Source organism: Saccopteryx bilineata, chromosome 5 (assembly GCF_036850765.1).
Source record: "Saccopteryx bilineata isolate mSacBil1 chromosome 5, mSacBil1_pri_phased_curated, whole genome shotgun sequence".
In the NCBI taxonomy this organism is placed as follows: Eukaryota; Metazoa; Chordata; class Mammalia; order Chiroptera; family Emballonuridae; genus Saccopteryx; species Saccopteryx bilineata.
In genome coordinates this window covers 32,384,256-32,407,060 of record NC_089494.1, presented here as the reverse complement: position 1 = coordinate 32,407,060, position 22,805 = coordinate 32,384,256, and the positions used below count along the sequence as shown (strand labels likewise).

The 22,805-nt window shown below is 41.3% G+C and overlaps 1 protein-coding gene across 3 annotated transcripts in view; it reads right to left on the bottom strand.

Annotated features, from left to right (window-relative positions):
- KIAA2012 (KIAA2012 ortholog) overlaps window positions 1–22,805 on the bottom strand; it is a 129,034-nt gene that overhangs the window by 88,056 nt on the left and 18,173 nt on the right. For all 3 annotated transcript variants that reach the window (XM_066232896.1, XM_066232897.1, XM_066232898.1), the window contains exons 3-6: window positions 9,811–9,994; window positions 6,818–6,960; window positions 4,202–4,370; window positions 995–1,144 (exon numbers count right to left, since the gene is read on the bottom strand). In XM_066232896.1, the coding sequence (XP_066088993.1) occupies window positions 995–1,144; window positions 4,202–4,370; window positions 6,818–6,960; window positions 9,811–9,994 (646 nt within the window). The remainder of the gene's footprint in view (window positions 1–994; window positions 1,145–4,201; window positions 4,371–6,817; window positions 6,961–9,810; window positions 9,995–22,805) is intronic.

The following is a 22,805-nucleotide window of genomic DNA, read 5'->3' as shown; positions in this document are numbered from 1 at the left end:
TATTTGATTTTTTTAAAAGGGAACTCTATAGTCTTTAGGATGATTAACTCTCACTTAACAGATACTAAACAAGCCCCTGCCCCAATAATTAAAGGAAGTTCTCAACACCCATATATCTCAGGAATGTCCTGGCCTGGGTCTACTGTTTTGTTCTGAGAGGCAGCACAGAGTAAAGAGCACAGATTCTGGCACCAGAGGCCTGAGCTCTGATCTCAGCTGGGCCACTTATAGTTGTGTGACCTCAAACAAATGACTTGTCTTACAGGGCTCTAGTCTTCTCATCTGTGAAATGAAGGTAGGGTTGTTTTAAGGAGAAAACGAGATGCCATGTGTTAAAAATTAAGGATGGTGCCTGGCACAGAGGAAGAACTCCTTAAATATTAATGTTCACCCTCTGCTTCTTCTGATTGGCACTAGTCAGAGATCGCCTAACACTTGTGATACTATCATCTTGCACTTGCTCTTTGGAAAGGTGGTTCAGTTTTCTGCAAGTGGGGAGCTTTCTAAATATGGCCTATTACTTGCAACCTATCCAACACACACAAAAACATACTCATGTGTATAGTTCCAAATGTCCATATGATGTATTCAAAGAGTGGAGTGAAGATTTTTATTGATATTATGGACTTTTTAATGAGTAAATAGATATTCCTAAACAGATTGGAAATGAAATCTTATTGGTTAAAAACATAGGCTAAACTATAGAGCATGTGAAAAATTTTTAATCAGTTTGGTGCTGATTTACATCTGCAACCAGAAAATATTAGGAGGGGGATGATTAATGAGTAACTAAGGAGCTAGACACTAAGCTGGTTTTACTGCAGCACATTGGTTAAGGCAGCTGCTGCCTGAAAAAAAGCCATCTTCAAGTGGCCAGTGAGGAGCTCACTGCCATTCCAGCCTCCTTTTCCATGGCTGAGAAGCCTTGTGCATCTTGCTTTGCTTCCCTTCAGGGTGAGAGGCCTGTGAGATGCTGGAGAGTGGGAGAAGCTACCTTGAGGCGAGAGTGTGTCTTTTCCTGTGTCCACTGGGAGATGCATTGTTAACTCCCTCAGCCCTTCCAAGGACGTGTGCTTCAGGGGAGGCTTCCAGAAAGGAACGGCCTCTTCTTCTGTTTCTGGTCCTGACTTGGCGTGTAGAGCACCTGGGAGACAAGGAGAAAGCCAAGTTGTAGTAAATGTCTATGGTTTTGCCAGTTGACTTTTTGGGGGCACCCATCTCTTCCCTGATTGTACCATGTGGTTTGGATGGAACTGGGTCTATTATCTGAACTCATGGATGAGTATGGGGCTGAAGCCTGGCTAATAGAGCACCTCATCACCTTAGCCATTGTGATTGGGTCCAGAGTGGGCATGTAACTCAATCAGAGGCAATTCTAGTACTTTTGCAAGAGCTTTTAGAGGCATAGAGGTTTGGCATCAACAAATAGGAGGTCAGCATGGCATTGCAGGAAGCCATCTTTACTACCACATAGGGACATCCTGCTTGAGAGGAAAGTCTAACAGAGCTGAGACATTAGACAAATAGTGCCCAGATGACAACTGCTGTGACCTGGATCCAACTGGGCCTCGAGTTTGCCCATCCTGGTACTACCCAATTACATGAGCTAACACATTTCTGTTTTGCTTAAGATAGTATGAGTTCGGTTTCTGAAGCTTGTTACTGAAGGAGTTCTCACTGACATAGAAAAACAGTATGAACTCAATGGATTCACTTTCTCTGTACTTTATTTACGTCTATTTCATCTGGCAGTGTGTTGGCAAGCTTAGTGTATCTAATAGCTTTAAGAATCTGGTTCTTGATTGTGCACTGGGTCTTCTTTCGTGTTTTTGCTTCCAAAATAACCAAGAAAAGAAGGAACTATGGTTGTGCTAAAAAAAAAAAAAGCCACAGCCGATCACAGCCACTCCCGTGAAGGAGAGGTGGAAACCACAACAACAGCCCCAGTGGGCAGGCACTGGCAACGCCCATACTTGAACGCCCTAAGCAGTAACAGCAGAGGGGGTGGTGGGCCTGCAGACAGACCACACCTAGGGAACACAGAGGCCACACCCAGTGGACTCCAGTGGCCAAAACCTTCTTTTACACAGACAAAATGAGAAGGCAGAGAAATGCAACACAAATGAATCAAGAGAAATCCCCAGAAAAGGACCTGAATGAGTCAGATATAACCAAATTACCACATGCAGAGTTTAAAATAACAATTGCTAGGATGCTCAAATATATTAGAACAACAATAGATGGTCATTACGAACACCTAAATAAAGAGATAGCAAATATAAAAAAGGACATTGAAATAATAAAAAAGAATCAGTCAGAAATGACAAATACAATATCAGAAATTAAGAACACAATGGAAGGAATTAAAAGCAGGATGATGAAGCTGAGACTTGAATCAGCGAGTTAGAGGACAAGATAAATAAAGGCATGGAAGCAGAGCAGAAAAAAGAAAAGAGACTAAAAAAGTCTGAGGAAACTCTAAGAGAGCACTGTGACAACATGAAGAGAAATAACATCCGCATCATAGGGGTTCCTGAAGAAGAAGAAGAGAAAGAACAAGGGATAGAGACTTTGTTCAAACATATCATAGCTAAAAACTTACCTCAATTAAGGCAGGAAAACATCACCCAAGTTCAAGAAGCACAGAGAACTCCATTAAAGAGAAACCCAAAGAAATCTACACTGAGACACATCATGATTAAAATACCAAAGCTAAGTGATAAAGAGAAAATATTAAAGCTGCTAGAGAAAAAAAGACTATCACCTACAAAGGAGCCCCCATAAGGATGACTTCTGACTTCTCAACAGAAACACTTGAGGCCAGAAGGGAATGGCAAGAAATATTCAAAGTAATGCAGAACAAGGGCCTACAACCAAGACTACTTTATCCAGCAAGGCTATCATTTAAAATTGAAGGAGAAATAAAAAGCTTTCCAGATGAAAAAAAAAAAAATCAAGGAATTCCCTACAACCAAACTAAGGCTGCAAGAAATGCTAAGGGGCTTGTTGTAAACAGATCAAAGGAGAAAAAGAATATAGCAAAAGAGGAATACAGTTTTAAAGAATAAAATGGCAATAAACAATTACATATCAATAACAACCTTAAATGCAAATGGATTAAACGATCCAATCAAAAGACATAAGGTAACTGTGTGGATAAGAAAACAGGACCCATACTTATGCTGTCTACAAGAGACACACCTTAAAACAAAAGATGCACATAGACTGAAAATAAAAGGATGGAAAGAAATATTTCATGCAAATGGAAATGAAAAAAAAGCTGGGGTAGCAATACTTATATCAGACAAAATAGACTTTAAAACAAAGACTATAGTAAGAGATAAAGAAGGTCACTACATAATGATAAAGAAAGCAATCTAACAGGAAGATATAACTGTTATAAATATCTACGCACCTAACGACTTCTGACTTTTCTGATGTTTGAAAAAAAGAGAAAGGACTCAAATAAATAAAATTAGAAATGAGAGTGGAGAAATAACAACTGACACAACAGAAATACAAAATATTGTAAGAAAATACTATGAAGAACTATATGCCAAAAAACTAGACAATATATAGGAGCACCTAAATATATAAAGCAGACTTTGATGGATTTAAAGGATGAGATCAACAGCAATACTATAATAGTAGGGGATTTCAATACCCCACTAACATCACTAGATAGATCCTCAAGAAAGAAAATTAACAAAGAAACAGTAGGCTTAAAGGACATACTAGATCAATTCGATTTAATAGATATCTTCAGAACCTTTCATCCTAAAGCAGCAGAATATACATTCTTTTCAAGTGCTCATGGTACATTCTCTAGGATAGACCACATGTTAGGGCACAAAAGTGGTCTCAACAAATTTAAAAAGATTGAAATCATATCGAGCACTTTCTCTGATCACAATGGCATGAAACTAGAAATCAACCACAACAGAAAAACTGAAAAATATTCAAACACTACTTAATGAAAGGCTCAATAAATATTTTAAAAATTGAGTTGACTATAGTCAGGAGAGACCTACTACTAGATTTTATCCTTTTTTTTTCTCCTTTTAAAAAAGGTTCTCTGAAGGGGATGACCCTGGGGAGGCTCAGCCATGGTTTAGGAGAGGGTTGCCTTAGCAGGACCCACATCCCAGTCCTTCTTGGCTGGCCCGAGTTCCCTTGAGAGTACCCCTCACAGGGGACCTACCTCTTCCATGCGCTTTCTCTTTAGAGGGGTGTTGGGTGTGGAAATGAATCTCCACTGGGAAGATGAGGAGCTCTGCTGGGGGCTCAGTGGCTTTACTTTGACTCCTCAGAGGGTTGAGGACTCTGGGTCGTTTTTCTGTGATAGGAGGTAACTTCAAAGACTTTGAAGCCTGGAGAAAATTTAAAAACAAAACAAAAACCAATATGGCAGGCATTCAAACCCTGCTTCCTGCAGGGGACAAATGGCATTGTATCTATATCTTATTGTATCACTAGCACCAAGAGCTGCTGGGTGTAGCTTCAGTCCTCATGGCTGAGAAGCAAAGCTAACTAACCCTGGATCCGGGTATCTGACAAAGTGGGAACTCAGCTCTGCCCACGTTAATCGAGCCTCTGATTCTTCAGACAAATATAAATGTGATCAATTCAAGAACCTTCAAGAGGAAATATGGTCCTTCTCTTGTAGCTAGGGAAATGGAGCCAGACTGAAATGACAGAGCTGAAATTTCTATGTATGGAGAGGGAGAAATCTCGGCATAATGTCTTTATGGAAGATCATCAAGGTGCAGAACAGTGACTATGCAACCTTTTAGGTAAGAAAGAACAAGAAAGAGGAATACACATTTGTGTTTGCTTACCTTACGCAGCCTCTCTAAGCCTCAATTTCTTCCTCTGCAAAATGGGATTAATTGTACTATGTACCTCAAAAGATTGCCGTGAGAATTGAATGTGGTAATGATATGTTGTTACAGTAGTGTTCAGAACCAGGTTTATTTCTATATGTCTTTGACAGTAGACTCTTCTCTCATTAGGGTTTAATACCCAATCTCTCCATAGCAGAATACCTGTGTACCTCTGCACTTCTGCAATATGAGCACAGCTAAAAAGAAACACTGTATGTCAGAATCAACCACAACTTTAGCCCAGTTTTTGTGTCCAAAAAAAAATCCCAAATGTGGTGTGTGTGTGTGTGTATGTGTGTGTACACAGAGACACCAGGTTGGTACTCAGAGCTTCCTGTTTCCAATTATTCAGAAGTTGTCAAAAATTTCTCCTTTTAGTTTGCAGCTTTTAGTATGTGAACTTGGCTCTGTGAAATGTATATGCGTGCTGGGTTTCAGGGAGTTCAATTTCACAGGAGGAAAAATAAAAACATTCCTCACTTTTTTAAAGCTCAAAAAAAGGGAAACGATCAGAAACACACGTAGGCATCCTACACGTTTAGAGTTGAATGAGGAAGGAAATTGAATCAAATATGTGCAGAGTAATATTTATAATTTTGAGACAGTAAGAAAATGATTAACCAAATGTGTGCACATGGATCGTTATGTTCCTGGAGACGTCCACTGCCCAGGTGCCAGCCGCCCACCAACTGCCCTTTTCTGAATACTGACCTTGTACGTTTTGTGTGACAAAGGTTCGCATTGAGAAATCCATGTGGAAACTCAAATGATTTTGTGAGGTATTGCTGACAAGCCAAGCCTTAATTTCTTTATTCTAATTAAAATTTTACAGAGTTTTAATATAGTGGAAAATATTGCTTTCCTCTGCTAAATCATATACATGAGTTGATGAAAGGGACTCCTGCCCTCTGAGCCAGGTTCAGTTCTGGGGTGTGAGACTGGGGGCTCCCTTTAGGCCTGCGGGGGGCTCCCCTTAGGTCTGCAGGGACTCTGGCAGATCCCTGGTCCAGAGGAACCTGGAAAGACAGATGTCCTTCTTGGGTGGTGGGAAAGGTTAAGATCAGCTTAGACACTTGAACTCTGAGAAAATCCTGAACAGGCTGAAAACAGCCTCCCTCATTGGCATCAGAATTACCTGGAGTGCCCATGGCTTCTGCAGAGCCATTTCAGAGGTCATGGGCCTCCACCATTAGCTAACATTGCTGTAGTTCCCAGGTGGGCGCAAGATACTTCCACCAAAACATACCATCTTCTTTCTTCCTTACATTAGCCCTATGGGGTTGTTGTTATTAGCCATGCACACAGTTGAGGTCCCTGGAGCTCAGAGGGGTGAGCAGCCTGCTTAAGCTCACACAGCTGCTTTAGGGCAGAGCATTCTGGAGCCCGTGCTGGTTCCCACCCAGCACAGGTGCTTCCGCACTACCCAAGACCCACACAGAATTGCAAGGCAGGACCAGGGCAGAGACAGTTAAGAATGTCTCTAAGGAAGAAGGTGTACTCGACTCCTGCAGGGGTCAACAAACCTGCAACATTTACCCTGCATTTTCTAATGTGGCAGACCCTCAAGTAAGCAAAGCCATTGCTGGACTCAAGATCTCCAGCATTTTCAGTTTGAAGTGGATCGATTACTTACAAATTCAAATTCTGTCCTTACCTGTTTACAGATAACCCTCAGACTCTTAATAGAACAAAGGATTCTATTGCCAGTAGAGAACGTAGTAACATCATATGTTTTAAGATAGAATTGGGGGCAGCTAAAATGCCTTGGACTTCATGTTTTCAACATTTAGTAAATTACTACAGCTTTATTCCAGCTCCACAATGGTAAGCCAGTTCTCTGTTTGAGACATCCCTTTGAGTCACCTCGTTCCTAAGTGCATGCATGCACAGGTACACACACACACACACACACACACACACACACACACACACACCTTTTTCTTCTTCATGTCCCCAGCTGTGTTTTTATCGGAGTCAGTGGCAGATGTTACAGGAGGAAAAAGGCATCTTTCAGCAGGAGGATCCTGTAATAAGTGGCTGCTTCTGCCCCTGTGCAGTTCAATAGTTCCTTGTTTGTCTGTAGAAACAGGATGGTAATGAGAAGTTATTAGTTGCAGGTATGGGGCAGGGGGACAGTTGACTTTCAACATTTATCATTTTGGGGTTAATAGGAAGAGAGGCAAAGAGAGTTCTGGGGCACTGAGACAGCCACGGCTTTGGATGAAGCTGGTGTGGGGAACTCTAATATCGTTATCTGCCTGGGTTCTTGCTGGCTGAGTGAGGTGATGGAGAGAATGATGATCATAATAATGACAATAGATACACTGGGAAACAAAATTTTTGTTGCATCCACAAAAACACTTGTTCTTACCTAATTCGAGTGTGCTGATCTCAAATCTGACATTAGTTTTTCTCTGTAAGCTACAGTTTTTTTTGCAATTCAAGATTTTAGGTTTTCATCTTATTGTAAAATTTTCAACATTTAGTTTAAAATAATGAAGTAGAATGTCTTCTCGGGCATCATCTTTGTGAAAATATAATAATTTATATAATGCAGTAAATACACTAATACACAAAAATATGATTGCATTAGAATTTGTCTTTTCAAAATAGAACATATTAAAGCACTTATTTTAATCATAAAATCTGTGCAAAACTTATTTAAATTCTATTCAGGCAAAAATTTGCATTTGTAGCTCTTGCATTTGTGTACTTGTTGAGGACAATCTCGTTTGATGCTCCAGCAGTAGTCTGCTCATCACTAACAGCTCCAAGATTTTCGGGAAACTTATCAAGGTGACTGTTCAGGAAGTGAATCTTTTTATTTTTTATTTATTTTATTTTTTTATTTTTTATTTTTCTGAAGCTGGAAACAGGGAGGCAGTCAGACAGACTCCTGCATGTGCCTGACTGGGATCTACCCAGCACGCCCACCAGGGGGCGATGCTCTGCCCATCTGGGGTGTCGCTCTGTTGCGACCAGAGCCACTCTAGCGCCTGGGGCAGAGGCCAAGGAGCCATCCCCAGCGCCCGGGCCATCTTTTGCTCCAGTGGAGCCTCAGCTGCAGGAGGGGAAGAGAGAGACAGAGGGGAAGGAGAGGGGGAGGGGTGGAGAAGCAGATGGGCGCCTCTCCTGTGTGCCCTGGCTGGGAATCGAACCCGGGACTTCCGCACGCCAGGCTGACGCTCTACCACTGAGCCAACCGGCCAGGGCAGGAAGTGAATCTTAACGCTCATGTTACATCCAATGTCGTGGAAAGCTAACAGCATAGTTTTCCACGACAGTTCATGTCGTGGAAAACTATGAACCAGAAGGTCATAGTTTTCTGCTTTTTTGTTGCCAAGGAAGTTCTTTGTAACTGCCACAAAAGACTGCCATGCTGCTTTCTCCTCCTTATTCATCTTCCTGGCAAATTCTTCGTCACGTATGAGGGTTCGAATTTGAGGTCCATCGAATATACCTGCTTTATCTTTTCGAAAGCCAAGGCAGGAAAAGCAGAAAGAATATGTTGAAAGCCTTCACTTTCTCTATTGTAAGCCTGAACAAACTGCTTCATTAAGCCAAGTTTGATGTGAAGTGGGGGGAAAATGATCCTGTCTCGATTAACTACAGGTTCATTCACAATATTTTGCATCCCTACTTCCAGAGCTTCACGTTTTGGCCACTCCTTCTGTTCTAGTGTTTCTCCTGAGCTTGGCTGTCCCACAAACACAGAAATCAAGGATACTTTGTGAAACCTCTCTGTTGTCCTAGCAAGAAATTTATCATTTTAAGATCCACACAAATGATCCAGTTATGCTCCTCATACTTCAGAAAGTTGAGGATAATTTTTATGTCATTATAATCTTCTCGCAGATGAGTTGAATAACCAATTGGAACCGCTGAAAATGGGCAATATATGCACGTGTCACAAATGATGAAATATTGTGCCTTTGACGTTGAAGTGTGTAACAGCCACATATATAACAAAAGGTGTCAGGACTATTCTTACATTTACGCCTACTTGAAGAAGCCATGATTTAATCTTAAAACAAATTAAGAGGGTGTTTTTTATCAGATAATATTTTTTTTAATTTTTTTTAAACTTTATTTATTTATTCATTTTAAAGAGGAGAGAGAGAGAAGGGAGGAGCAGAAAGCATCAACTCCCATATGTGCCTTGACCAGGCAAACCCAGGGTTTTGAACCAGCGACCTCAGCATTCCAGGTCGAAGCTTTATCCACTGCGCCACCACAGGTCAGGCCAGATAATAATTTTTTACATTTAAAAATAACTACAATTATGTAAAAGTGATGTTTGTAAAACATTAATTGCCTTGTGGTTATGTTCAATCCAAGAGTCGTTCCCCTTTAACTTCAATTTAAAAACCAATGCATGCCATTAATTATAACAAAAAGAAATTAAAATTGCATAAAAACTAGAGCATGCACCAAAAACCAAATTTCAGATTTGGAATCAGCAATGCAGAAATATTTAGAAACAGTTCTAAAACCTCATGCAACAGAAAATGAAAAAAAAAAAAGTTCCCCAGTGATATATTTTGAGTGCTAAATATGGGACGAGAATTATGCAAAGTATTTTACATGCATTAACTCAATCCCTACAGTAGGCTTATGAAAATATTATCATTATCCCCCTTCTACAGATGAGGAAATAGCCTCAGCAAGATTAAATAATGGGCCCAAGATTATAACTGGAAAAGTGGGGTAATTTGAACCCAGGCAGACTGATTGCCGAATGTGTGCAATTGAGTACCAGGCAAAGAGGAGCCTGTCAGTCTCATTCCCACCTACAGCTGAACTTTAGCTGTTATTTTCTAAAGTGAGTGGTGTGAGGAAGTGACACTCAGCCTGCCTCAGTGTTCTCAAATGAACTCTGCATGATTAGGTTTACCCAGATTAACAAGCAAGACATCTGGCTTCTTACCTTTGAGACCTGCCTTGCTATTGGGGAGGGCGTTGCCATAGAACGTAATGTGGGATTTGTCACTCAGGAGCCAAGAATGATCAATGTGGGCATGCCCCAAGGCCCTCCTGGAGGTTTGCTGTGTTTTTTCATTGAGGTTTTCCTTTGAAGCGTGTGTATGATGGAGGTTCTCTATTGACGTGTCCTAGGGAATGACAGATACATTTCTGTCAATAGGCTTTGTAGAGGAACAGGTTCCTTTAATAGTCAGACCTTGTGGCTAGACTTGTGGTTCCAAGGATGACATCTTCTTTGCAGCTTGGGAAAAAAAAACATGGCTACAACAGCAAGATCTGTAATGCTGTTTATTACAATAAAACATTTTATTATTGATGAGAGAAGGAATGACATTTAACTATGCCTGACATACCGTGCTTTCTTTTTTTTTTTTTTGTAGTGTTAAAAAGCTTTAGTGCAAAAGAATGTCTGTCTTTCTGCATCAGTGAGTAGTAGTGCTCCTCAGAATTTCCTAATAACACAAAGGCAAGTCCATACATCTATTTAAAGGAATAGAAAGTGGACTATTAGATCACCCTTAGTTGGGGCTTCTACTGGCTTTTTATTGTATGCTGTTCACTAATATGAGTCAGGTGGACTTTTGTGAGAGAATAGTATTTGGTAGCTAGGACCTCTGTGGGGCATTTCTTCCTAAGTGGAACACACAACAGACAAGGGAGTAGGAGTGGTAATACAGGGAAGCTACTCTTTCCATTTCAGAAGAAGTAGATGAAACCCACGTATGCATTCAAGAAGCCCATGGGATACTCTAGCTGTGGGTAGTGGCTAATGTGGTCATCCAGAATCTACACTGTGGACCACAGCAGCATTTTCCTGTACAGCTCCAAAAATTCCAGATAGGGATTCACCAGATCCAGAGGCCCTTAGGTAAAATGAATGAGAATAGTTACAGAGGCAAGAGCTCCCATTCAGCATCTTCTAAACTTCTTCCACTGGTTGATGTGCTGTGAGAGACCATTGATAACTGAGTTCCCATTGCTGTATATCCCTGTCCATATGTCATGTAGCTAGCTTACCCCCAGGGGGTTGGGCATATGGCCCAAAGACTGCAGTGAGGCCTCAAGACAATACAAAGAAGTTCATCAGTCGTGTGAGAATTGGTGATAACATGCCTTCATCTTTGAGAAACTTTTGGAGAAAGAGAAGACAATGAGTCTCAGGAAATAAACCTCTATCTGACAGAGACTATGGCAAGCCAACCAGATCAATTCTGCTTGAATCTATAGAGCCGCTCCTGAGCAATGATGTCTCTATAATCATGAGACAAAAGACTGACCCTATGATTCTCCCCAGATGCCACAAAAGACACTCTACGATGCTGGTCTGGTCAAATATGGAATAATGATGTGGTCTCGGTTTGTCGCTAAAGCCAGAGCCTAAGACATCAAGGGCAATCTCTCAATGAAACCTCGGCATCAGATTATCCCAAATCTTGTAACCATCATAGCTGGCGTTAGAAAGCCATGTAAAAGCATAACTATCTCTGGACTTCCAACCACACCCACGGAGTCCTGATGAAAGATGTGTAGTCCCTTGTAGGTAAAAAATTTGCCTGATGACTTCCGTGAATGAAGAGCAGGGGAAAGCTGGTGGGGTGGCAGGAGGTGCAGATAGGCCACCAGTGGGGGAATGGCTGGTGGCCCCAGCTGCATCCACCACTTCCTCATCCTGATTCGGGGGAGACCTGCACTACAAGACTCCATGTTGGGGGAACCAGTTGTGCACACCTAGGATGCAAAATAAATAAACAAATAAAATAAAAATAAAAATAAAATGCTAGTATCTTTGACTTTATCTACCATAAAATGCCTTCCCCCCCTCCCATTATGTGGTACTTCTGTTCTCCCCCTTTCCTGTTCTCATTGGCATATGATCTCCTTTTAAGTCAAACAAGTTTATTCAAGATAGAAGCATGTGGTCTGTGTTGCTCTGAACCACTGTCATCTTGTACAACACACATGCGCACATTCACGCGCACACACACACACACACACATAGAGGCCTTAGAGTTCAGAAAGCATTTTTACATTTTAATAACACATTTCATTCTTATAGTAACTTTGTGAGATATGTATGGTAATAGCTCCATTTTACAGAATAGGCAATTTAGGCTCAATGTTAATTAAGTTTCTTGGACAAGTTTACCACAATTAGTAAGATGTAGGTCTCAAACCAACACTTTCAATTCTAAGGTGAAGAGCTTTTTAAATTTTTTTTTGAGATGACAGTTTAATAGATGGGCCAAATAGTCTAGGGAAGATCTGTGATTCAAAAGTTCAGAAAGCCATGAGTTAAAGTTAAACTGGCTGCTTTACCTATAGAACTTCTCAAAAATGGTCCATATTCAAGTGTGCACTTGACTCTCCACGAGGAGAAGATGGTATGCAGCATTTCCTAAATGCGTTTGGCCATGAAATCCTTTTCAGTTTTCATGTATCAATAGTATCTGAAAATGCTAGGGTTCTACAGGTGACACTTTGGGAAACAGCAGTCAATAGGCTCAATATATACTTCTCTTCTCTGGAGGACCCCGAGAAATGGTGAAGGGACAGAGCATCCCTTCTGAAGTCAAGAACAATGACTGAGGGGAGGCCATTAGAAATGCTACCTCCATCTGGGTTTTATCTTTCTGCCAGTGCTGCTTCCTGAGTGGTGACAAGTGAGCAGCCTGATTGCTGTGGTTCTGGTTACAGAGCCCTGGTCCACCAGCCCCAGCTTCCCATTCATCCAGGCCCTGCTGACCTGCAAAGGTGAGCAATGGGTCAATTTGTAACACTGGAGATAGACATGGTCCTGTTAGCTGCCTCTCTTCTTGCTTTTCTGGGCGAAAGTGTCGATCAAGGTCCTTATTCCTCTTCTCTCCTTATTTCTGTATTTCTGCTGGTACTTCCATGGAAGTAGAAACCAGGTCAGAGGAACAGGATTGCCTTTCCCAGGAGGCTTAGGGTTGAATCATTCTCTCTTGGACTCAGTTTTCTCATCTGTAAATTGGGGATACTAACTTCTTACCCTTGCTTCTTTGCAGAGTTGTATGGAGCTCAAGTCAGATAATGAATGTGACAGCCCTTTGTAAACAGTGAGGGACCCTTGGAAAACAGTGGTGTGATTATGGCAGGGTGATTATATTCTGTTGTCATTGAGACAACTATCTACTCGTTGTTTACTTGTGGAAAAACCTCTTCTGAAAGCACTGTGGTGGGACCCTCAGGAAGAATCTGAGTCAACAGATGACTCCAGCATAGTTAACGAATCTTTCATCAATGGTTTAAGGGTCCTCAGCTGTTTTCATCACTTGCTCAAGGCAGGTTTATTACTGAAACAGTCTGGCAAACCTTGTTTACAAGGAGCTGCTTTCGCAACACCTCCATTCAGCATGCAGCTTGGTAGAACAATGTGGGGTTGTCTTTCAACCAGGGCCTCTGGAAGCCTTCAGAATCTCTGTGTGTGTTGGAATGCTGGACTTCTGGAGGCTTCCAGCCAGCCTCACCTTCCCTCTACCTTCCCCGACCTTCGTTATTCTGTAAGTCATTTCCATCCTTGGTGTCGTTGGATCCAGAGCCAAATGCCCACTTGTGGGGCTTTTCCCTCCCTCCAGCTCTCCTTCCTCTGGCCACTGGCTCCCAAGGCCACTTTGGGCTGAGCTGATGCCAAGAGTGTTGGTGGAACAGACACAGACTCAGGCTTGGGTTCAGCGGGTTCTACTCAAGTTTTAGTGGTCCAGGGAAGCCTCAGGAGCCCTGGGGATCCCTCAATCTGACGAGTTCCAGGGCCACATTAGACCTGCCCCCAAGGAGGCCTTGACTCTTTCCAGGGTGTGGCACTGAAGACCACTTTGTGTGTTCTGCAACGATCCTTTGGGGTTAAACCAGGCTTTAAGTCCATCCTTCCTGGTCAGATTCACCTGGAACCAAATTTCTGAGGGTAGAGGAAGTAAAACTCTGGCTGAATGGCTACACCCAAATGGCAGACAGTCTAAGGTGGTGCAGGGGACATTGTGGGTCAGGGGCTATAGGAAGGCACCCTTCCCTTTGGTTGTATACCAGGTGATTTTGATCATACGACTCGATCTATGTAAGGGAAACCAAGATTCTTCTCAGTGAACATCAGCTCTGGCTCATTTGTTTGTGCTTAATAGAAACAGTTTTGTAAGTAGAGTATTAGAAGGTTCAGTTGGTAAAGGAGAACACAAAATTTAGTCTCTATATTTCAAATATGGATTCATATTACCTAAATAACATGAATGGCAGTAGCAATTTAGAGCTCTTAGAAAGTTTTCTTTTTAACCTCTGTCTTCTCCTGTGATTTTTTCACAACAACTCAGAGAGGGTGGAATGCAAGAACCATTACTCTCATTTTGCAGATGAGCAAACTAAGGATGCGGGGGCTGTAAGTGACTTGGCCAACATCACATTGTTGGGGGTTCAAGGAATTGCATCCAGGACTTTTGCTACTTTTTCTTTCTTTTTCTTTTTTTTGTATTTTTCTGAAGCTGGAAACGGGAAGGCAGTCAGACAGACTCCCGCACGCGCCTGACCGGGATCCACCTGGCACACCCATCAGGGGGCGATGCTCTGCCCCGCTCTGTCGTGACTAGAGCCACTCTAGTGCCTGGGGCAGAGGCTAAGGAGCCATCCCCAGCGCCCGGGCCATCTTTTGCTCCAATGGAGCCTCGGCTGCAGGAGGGGAAGAGAGAGACAGAGAGGAAGGAGAGGGGGAGGGGTGGAGAAGCAGATGGGCGCTTCTCCTGTGTGCCCTGGCTGGGAATCGAACCCGGGACTTCCGCATGCCAGGCCAACGCTCTATCACTGAGCAAACCGGCCAGGGCCTTTTGCTACCTTTTCAAATAGAGTGTCTGGCAAAGAGAAGGAGGCCAAGGGGAGATGAAGTTAAAACCAATAAAACCAGTCAAGGTTCAAGTTACAGACTTTGAACTGTTCTTATTTATCAAAAAACTGACTTTTGGTCCTGTGATTATGGGCAACTGAGCATTACAATTAGTTAATAATTGTACTTTAAGAAATACAAGCTAGGGAAGTCTATAATTAATATTTCTTGAGCACTTACTATCTGCCAGCTACTGCATAATCTCCTTTAACTCCTACATCTAATCCTGTGAGGTAAAGGTAGGAGTGGTCATCTCTATTTTATAAATGAAGAAAGCTGAGAACCAGAGAGGTCACATGGCTTGCAATCTGGTGCTAATTGCCACCATATCACTTTATATTGCTTATTCTATATTGCCTCTTTGTTTTCTGCCTGATTGGGATAGCTCCTTAGTATATGGCATCAGTTAGACAAGTCACTTGATCTCTTAATATACAATGGTGATCCCCCCAAAATGGAAATATTGCAGTCCACTGTCAAGTATTTTTAAATCTGAGGACATCAAAGTCTAGAATACTGAGGTCAGTAGGATTTTTGACGACAAAGTGGCTTAAGGCAGTGGCAAGGTGGGGATCCATCTGGGGAAGCACACAGGTTTCCAAACCAGGAGCATTAGCGGGGTGAGTTGGCGACTCCCAAGACATGGATTACCCAGAAAGTTGATCTCTTCATTGCACCTAAATTGACTGGTTTCAAGGATGTCGACCCATATTAACAAAGCGCATAGAGACTGCAGTATAGACAGTGGTCAGCAAACCACAGCTCACGAGCCACATGAGGCTCTTTGGCTCCTTGAGTGTGGCTCTTCCACAAAATACCATGTGTGGGCGCTACCTCGATAAGGAATGTACCTACCTATATAGTTTAAGTTTAAAAAATTTGGCTCTCAAATAAATTTCAATTGTTGCGCTGTTGATACTTGGCTCTGTTGACTAATAAGTTTGCGGACCACTGGACTAGGATATTAGTTTACAAAGAGAAACACAATGACCTGACCAGCATATATCCTATAGATGAATTACAGGGGGGATCAGGTTATGACCAAATTTTCCGGTGCTGGAGAGACTCAAGGGAGGTGTATAGAAGGAGTATTTAATGGCACCAGGCTCTGAGAACCTGCCATTTTCTTCTCTACTAATTTGATAGACTAGATTCTCTACTTATCCTGACCAGATCCTTTTCCAAAGACAGGCTTGGTTAGATACTACCATTGTTTATGGAAATTTTCTTTTTCTTTCTTTTCCTTTTTTTATTTAATTTATTGTGTTTACATAGATTCTAGTGTCACCTCAAATGCCCCCCCCATATTCCCCTCAACAACTCCCTCCCCCCTTCCCTTCAGGTTTCTCTCATCCTATCATCCCATTTCCCTCTGTCCTCTTTTCCTCTGGTCCCTTTGATCTCTCCTCTGTCTCAATTCCGTTCCTCAGTTCACACTGTTTCTTGGATTCCTCAAATGAGTGAGGTCATATCATATTTTTCTTTCTCTGCTTGGCTTATTTCACTTAATGTAATAGTTTCCAGGTCCATCCATGTGGTTGCAAAAGGTAATATTTCCTTTTTTTTCATGGCCCCATAGTATTCCATTGTGTATATGTACCACTGCTTTTTTTTTTTTTTTTTTTTCCTTTTTTTTTCCTTTTTTTTCATTTTTCTGAAGCTGGAAACAGGGAGAGACAGTCAGACAGACTCCCGCATGCGCCCGACCGGGATCCACCCGGCACGCCCACCAGGGGCAACGCTCTGCCCACCAGGGGGCGATGCTCTGCCCATCCTGGGGGTGGCCATGTTGCGACCAGAGCCACTCTAGCGCCTGGGGCAGAGGCCACAGAGCCATCCCCAGCGCCCGGGCCATCTTTGCTCCAATGGAGCCTTGGCTGCGGAAGGGGAAGAGAGAGACAGAGAGGAAAGCGCGGCGGGGGGGTGGAGAAGCAAATGGGCGCTTCTCCTGTGTGCCCTGGCCGGAATCGAACCCGGGTCCTCCGCACGCTAGGCCGACGCTCTACCGCTGAGCCAACCGGCCAGGGCCACCACTGCTTTTTAATCCATTCATCCACTGACGGACACTTGGGCTGTTTCCAGATCTTTGCTATTCTGAACAACGCTGCCATAAACATTTCTTTTTTTGAGTCAGTGATATAGTGTTCTTGGGATATATTCCTAAAAGTGGGATGGCTGGGTCAAAAAGCAGTTCCATTTTTAATTTTTTGAGGAATCTCCATACTGTTTTCCACAGTGGCTGCACCAGTCTGCATTCCCACCAGCAGTGCAGGAGGGTTCCCTTTTCTCCACATCCTCTCCAGCACTTATTCTGTGTTGTTTTGTTGATGAGCACCATACTGACTGGTGTGAGGTGATATCTCATTGTGGTTTGTTTTTTTTTTCTCAACACATTTCTTTTTTTTTTCTTTTTTTAAATAAATTTTTATTAATGTTAATGGGATGACATTAATAAATCAGGGTACATATATTCAAAGAAAACATGTCTAGGTTATCTTGTCATTAAATTATGTTGCATACCCCTCGCCCAGAGTCAGATTGTCCTCCGTCACCCTCTATCTAGTTTTGTCTGTGCCCCTCCCCCTCCCCCTAACTCTCTCCCTCCCTCCCTCCTGCGTCCTCCCTCCCCCCACCCCTGGTAACCACCACACTCTTGTCCATGTCTCTTAGTCTCGTTTTTATGTTCCACCAATGTATGAAATCATGTAGTTCTTGTTTTTTTCTGATTTACTTGTTTCACTTCGTATAATGTTATCAAGATCCCACCATTTTGCTGTAAATGATCTGATGTCATTTCTTCATTGTAGTTTTAATTTGCATTTCTCTAATGATTAGTGATGTTGAGCATTTTTTCATATGCCTATTGGCCATCTGTATATCCTCTTTGAAGAAGTTTCTATTCATTTCTTTTGTCCATTTTTTTTTTTTTTTTTTGCATTTTTCTGAAGCTGGAAACAGGGAGAGACAGTCAGACAGACTCCCGCATGCGCCCGACCGGGATCCACCCGGCACGCCCACCATGGGGCAATGCTCTGCCCACCAGGGGGCGATGCTCTGCCCATCCTGGGCATCGCCATGTTGCGACCAGAGCCACTCTAGCGCCTGAGGCAGAGGCCACAGAGCCATCCCCAGCGCCCGGGCCATCTTTGCTCCAATGGAGCCTTGGCTGCTGGAGGGGAAGAGAGAGACAGAGAGGAAAGCGCGGCGGAGGGGTGGAGAAGCAAATGGGCGCTTCTCCTGTGTGCCCTGGCCGGGAATCAAACCCGGGTCCTCTGCACGCTAGGCCGACGCTCTACTGCTGAGCGAACCGGCCAGGGCACCCCCCCCCCTTTTTTTATGTGATGAATCACATTGATTGATTTACAAATATTGTACCAGCCTTACATCCCCAGAATAAATCCCAGTTGATCATAATATATGATTTTTTTCATGTATTGCTGGATCCGGTTTGCTAATATTTTGTTGAGGATTTTATCATCTAAATTCATCAGGCATATTGGCCTATAATTTTCTTTGTGTTGTCTTTGCCTGGTTTTGGAATCAGAATTATGCTTGCTTCATAAAAGAAGCTTGGAAGTGTTTCTTCCTCTTGAATTTTTGAAATAGCTTGAGAAGCATAGGAGTTAGTTCTCCTTTGAATATTTGGTAAAATTCACCTGTGAAGCCATCTGGCCCAGGGCTTTTGTTTGTTGGAAGTTTTTTGATAACTGTTTTGATCTCATTTGTTGTAATCAGTCTGTTTAGATTTCCTGATTTTTCCAGATTGATTTTTGAAAGATTATATGTTTCAAGGAATTTGTCCATTTTACCTAGGTTGTTTATTTTTTTGGCATACAGTTCTTCATAGTATTTTCTTACAATATTTTGTATTTCTGTTGTGTCAGTTGTTATTTCTCCACTCTCATTTCTAATTTTATTTATTTGAGTCCTCTCTCTTTTTTTCTTGGTGAGTCTGGTTAAAGGTTCATCAATCTTGTTTACTTTTTCAAAGAACCAGCTCTTGGTTTCATTGATTTTCTGTATTGTTTCTTTAGCCTCTATGTCATTTATTTCTGCTCTGATTTTTATTATTTCCTTCCTTCTACTAGCTCTGGGCTTTACTTGCTGTTCTTTTTCTAGTTATTTTATATGCAGGGCTAAGTTTTTTATTTGAGCTTTTTCTAGCTTCTTAAAGTATGCTTGTAGTGCTATGAACTTCCCTCTCAGAACTGCTTTTGCTGTGTCCCATAAATTTTGAATTGTTATATGCTCATTATCATTTGTTTCTAGAAATTTTAAATTTTCTTCTTTGATCTCATTGTTAACCCATTTTTTGTTTAATAACATGCTATTTAGTTTCTATGTGTTTGAGTATTTTTCAGTTTTTATGTTGTGGTTAATTTCTAGTTTCATGCCATTGTGATCAGAGAAAGTGCTTGTTATGATTTCAATATTCTTAAATTTGTTGAGACTGCTTTTGTGCCCTAACATGTGGTCTATCCTAGAGAATGTACCATGAGCACTTGAAAAGAATGTATATTCTTCTGCTTTAGAGTAAAAGGTTCTGAAGTATCTGTTAAATCCAGTTGATCTAGTGTGTTCTTTAAGTCTGGTGTTTCTTTGTTAATTTTCTTTCTTGAGGATCTATCTAGTGATGTTAGTGGGGTATTGAAATCCCTGAATATTATAGTATTGCTGTTGATCTTGCCCTTAATATCCAACAAAGTCTGCTTTATATATGTAGGCGCTCCTATATTAGGTGCGTTGATATTTATAATGATTATATCTTCCTGTTGGATTGCTCCCTTTATCATTATGTAGTGACCTTCTTAATCCCTTTCTATATAGTCTTTGTTTTAAAGTCCATTTGTCTGATATAACTATTGCTACCCCAGCTTTGTTTTCATTTCCATTTGCATAAAATATTTTTTCCATCCTTTTACCTTCAGTCTATGTGTATCTTTGGTTTTGAGGTGTGTCTCTTGTGGACAGCATATGAATGGGTTCTGTTTTTTTATCCATGCAGCTACCCTATGTCTTTTGATTGGGTCATTTAACCCATTTACATTTAAGGTTATTATTGATTTGTAGTTGTTTATTGCCATTTTATTTTTTAAAGCTATATTCCTCTTTTACTATATTCTTTTTCCTTTTTGTTCTATTTACAACAGGCCCCTTAACATTTCTTGCAGCATTGGTTTGGCTGTGATGAATTCCTTGAGGTTTTTTTTTTTTTTTGTCTGGGAAGCTTTTTATTTTTCCTTCAATTTTAAATGATAGCATTGCTGGATAAAGAAGTCTTGATTGTAGGCTCTTGTTCTGCATTACTTTGAATATTTCTTGCCATTCCTTTCTTGCCTCAAGTGTTTCTGTTGAGAAGTTGGATGTCATCCTTATGGGAGCTCATCTCAGGTGATAGCCTTTTTTTCTCTAGCAGCTTTTAATATATTATCTTTATTTCTTATCTTTGGCATTTTAATTATGATGTGTCTTGGTGTAGATTTCTTTGGGTTTCTCTTTAATGGAGTTCTCTGTGCTTCTTGAACTTGGGTGATGTTTTCCTGCCTTAATTGAGGTAAGTTTTCAGCTATGATATGTATGAACAAAGTCTCTATCCCTTGTTCTTTCTCTTCTTCTTCAGGAACCCCCATGATGCAGATGTTGTTTCTCTTTAGGTTGTCCCAGAACTCTCTTAGAGTTTCCTCGGATTTTTTCACCTTTTCTTTTTGTTGCTCCGCTTCCGTGTTTTCATTTATCTTGTCTTCTAAATTGCTGATTCGATCCTCTGCTTCATCCAGCCTGCTTTTAATTGCTTCTTGTGTAGTGTTATTTCTGATATTGTATTTGTCATTTCTGACTGGTTCTTCTTTATTATTTCAATGTCCTTTTTGATGCTTGTTATCTCTTTATTTATGTGTTCATTGTGTCCATCCATTGTTGTTCTAAGATCTTTCAGCACTCTAATAATCATTATTTTAAACTCTGCATCCAGTAATTTGCTTATTTTCATCTCACTCATTTCATTTTCTGGAGGTTTCTGTTGTTGGTTCATTTGGATTGCACTTCTCTGTCTTTCCATTTTGTCTGTGTATACCCTCCTCATTTGGGTGTGTTGTTTGTAGAGATGGCTAAGTCGAGGGTTGGTGTTGTCTGCCTCCAATTTTCAGTTGTGTTATTTCTAGGTCTTCTTGGGCTAATATCAACTGTTGTTTGTAATCCCCTGTTGGATTTAGCTTTTCTAGTAGAGCCTGGAAATTTTCTTTTTAATTTCAGAAAAATTAAGTTTATGTTAGGCTGTTAGTCTTTCCTTTGTCTTTTCTCAAAAATTCTGGTGCTAATCAAGGCCTTATTCTCTGTTAGTGTTACCCAATAATTATCTTTTCCCATCTCCCTTAGTAAAGGCAACTTCTGGTTCCTTTAATGCTTCAAGTTCTCAAGAATAATATTAACAATTAAAATCTCCATAAAACTGAGCAGCTTACAGACACTCACAATAATTTTCAGTTTAGCAATGAAGTTGGTCTTATTACGTTCCTTAAAAAGATGAGCAAACAGAAACTCAAAGAGGTTAAATGATTTGCTCAAGGTATACATCTAGTAAGAGAGAGAACAGCCATTGCAATTGAGATTTCTGGCTCCAAAGCCTGTATTTTTTTCTTATGAGCTGGCCACAAAACTGGATTATAGAATGTTAAAGTGGAATAAACCTAAGAAATCATCTAAAATCTAGAGTCTAAACATGCATTGTCCAATATAGTTGCCATTAGCAATGTGTGACTATTTAGATGTAAATTAGTTGAAAGTAAAGAAAATTTAAAAACTCAGTTTCACAGATGTGTTACCTACATTTCAAGTGCTCAATAGTCACATGCAGCCAATGGCTACTATACTGGACAACATATACAGAACATTCCATCTTTGCAGAAAGTACTGTTGGACAGTGCTGGTCTAAAATAATGCCCTCATTTTTCAGATGAGGACAATGATACCCAAAATCTCTAGACCTTATTTTGGAAACTCCATTTTAAAGTGTCAAAAATCCAAATATTTAAGATTTGGTCATAAAATCAACATGTACCTTCTTCAAAACATTTTCCTTGTGAATCCAAAATGGAGTGAAGACAAGCAAGATATGGTATTTGGGGGTACACCTGAGAGATCCTATTGTGGCCTCAGGTTCTTTGATGCATTAAGGTGACTTCCTTGGAGCAGCACACAATATTTGCTGAATCCCGAATAGTAGGTCAAGAGTTATTGGTAGAAATGATGGTCACCCATTTAGAGATTGTAGAGATAACAACACTAGTCTTGGCTTTGGACATTATCCAATAAGAAAGACAATTAGAAGATGTGAGGGATTAAAAAAATTAGATAGAGCCCATAAAGGGTCCTCTCGGCTATGTTGGGCACTTCTGGCCCCGCACCACATGTGTAATTCTGCCTCTCCATCACTCACTCCCAACAACTGGGTCTCCCTGGTGGAAAGAACATGACTGCTTCTTTGTGGTTTGGTAAAAGGCTCCTGCTGCCTCAGGAGGAAAACCCAAAGATTTCTCATAGGTATATCCTGCTATCTTCTAGAGACCCCATGATTCTCAATCTAGTCATTGTGCAAGTATTTATTGAGGGCTTACTAGTGGTCCCACCCCTTTGCTAGGCAGCAGGGTAGATAGAGAAGAACCAGCCATGGGCCATTTTTAAAGGCATTAATAGTTTGTTGGTGAGACTCATCTCTCCTGTGCTCAACTGTCTGTGATGTAAGGTAGAAAATGAGGAGCTCAATGTTGGCTGAAGATGTCAGAGAAGCCTTTGTAGAAGATGCAGGCCTGAAGGTTGGGAGGGGGGGTTACTATCAGGGTGAGAGGATGGGACCAGAGAACATACTAGCACCACAAAGGTGGTGAGCTCTGAGATGTGAGGGGCGGGAGTGGCACAGGCCTTTGGGCCAGTGATCCCATACCACAGTATTGCCATTGCCTTCCAGCTTGAAGGTTTCACCCTCAAGCAGGACTTTGGTGAGAAACTATGGCAAGGGGCCCAAGAATGGGTCTTTTCTTAAACTGCACATTGTAGAC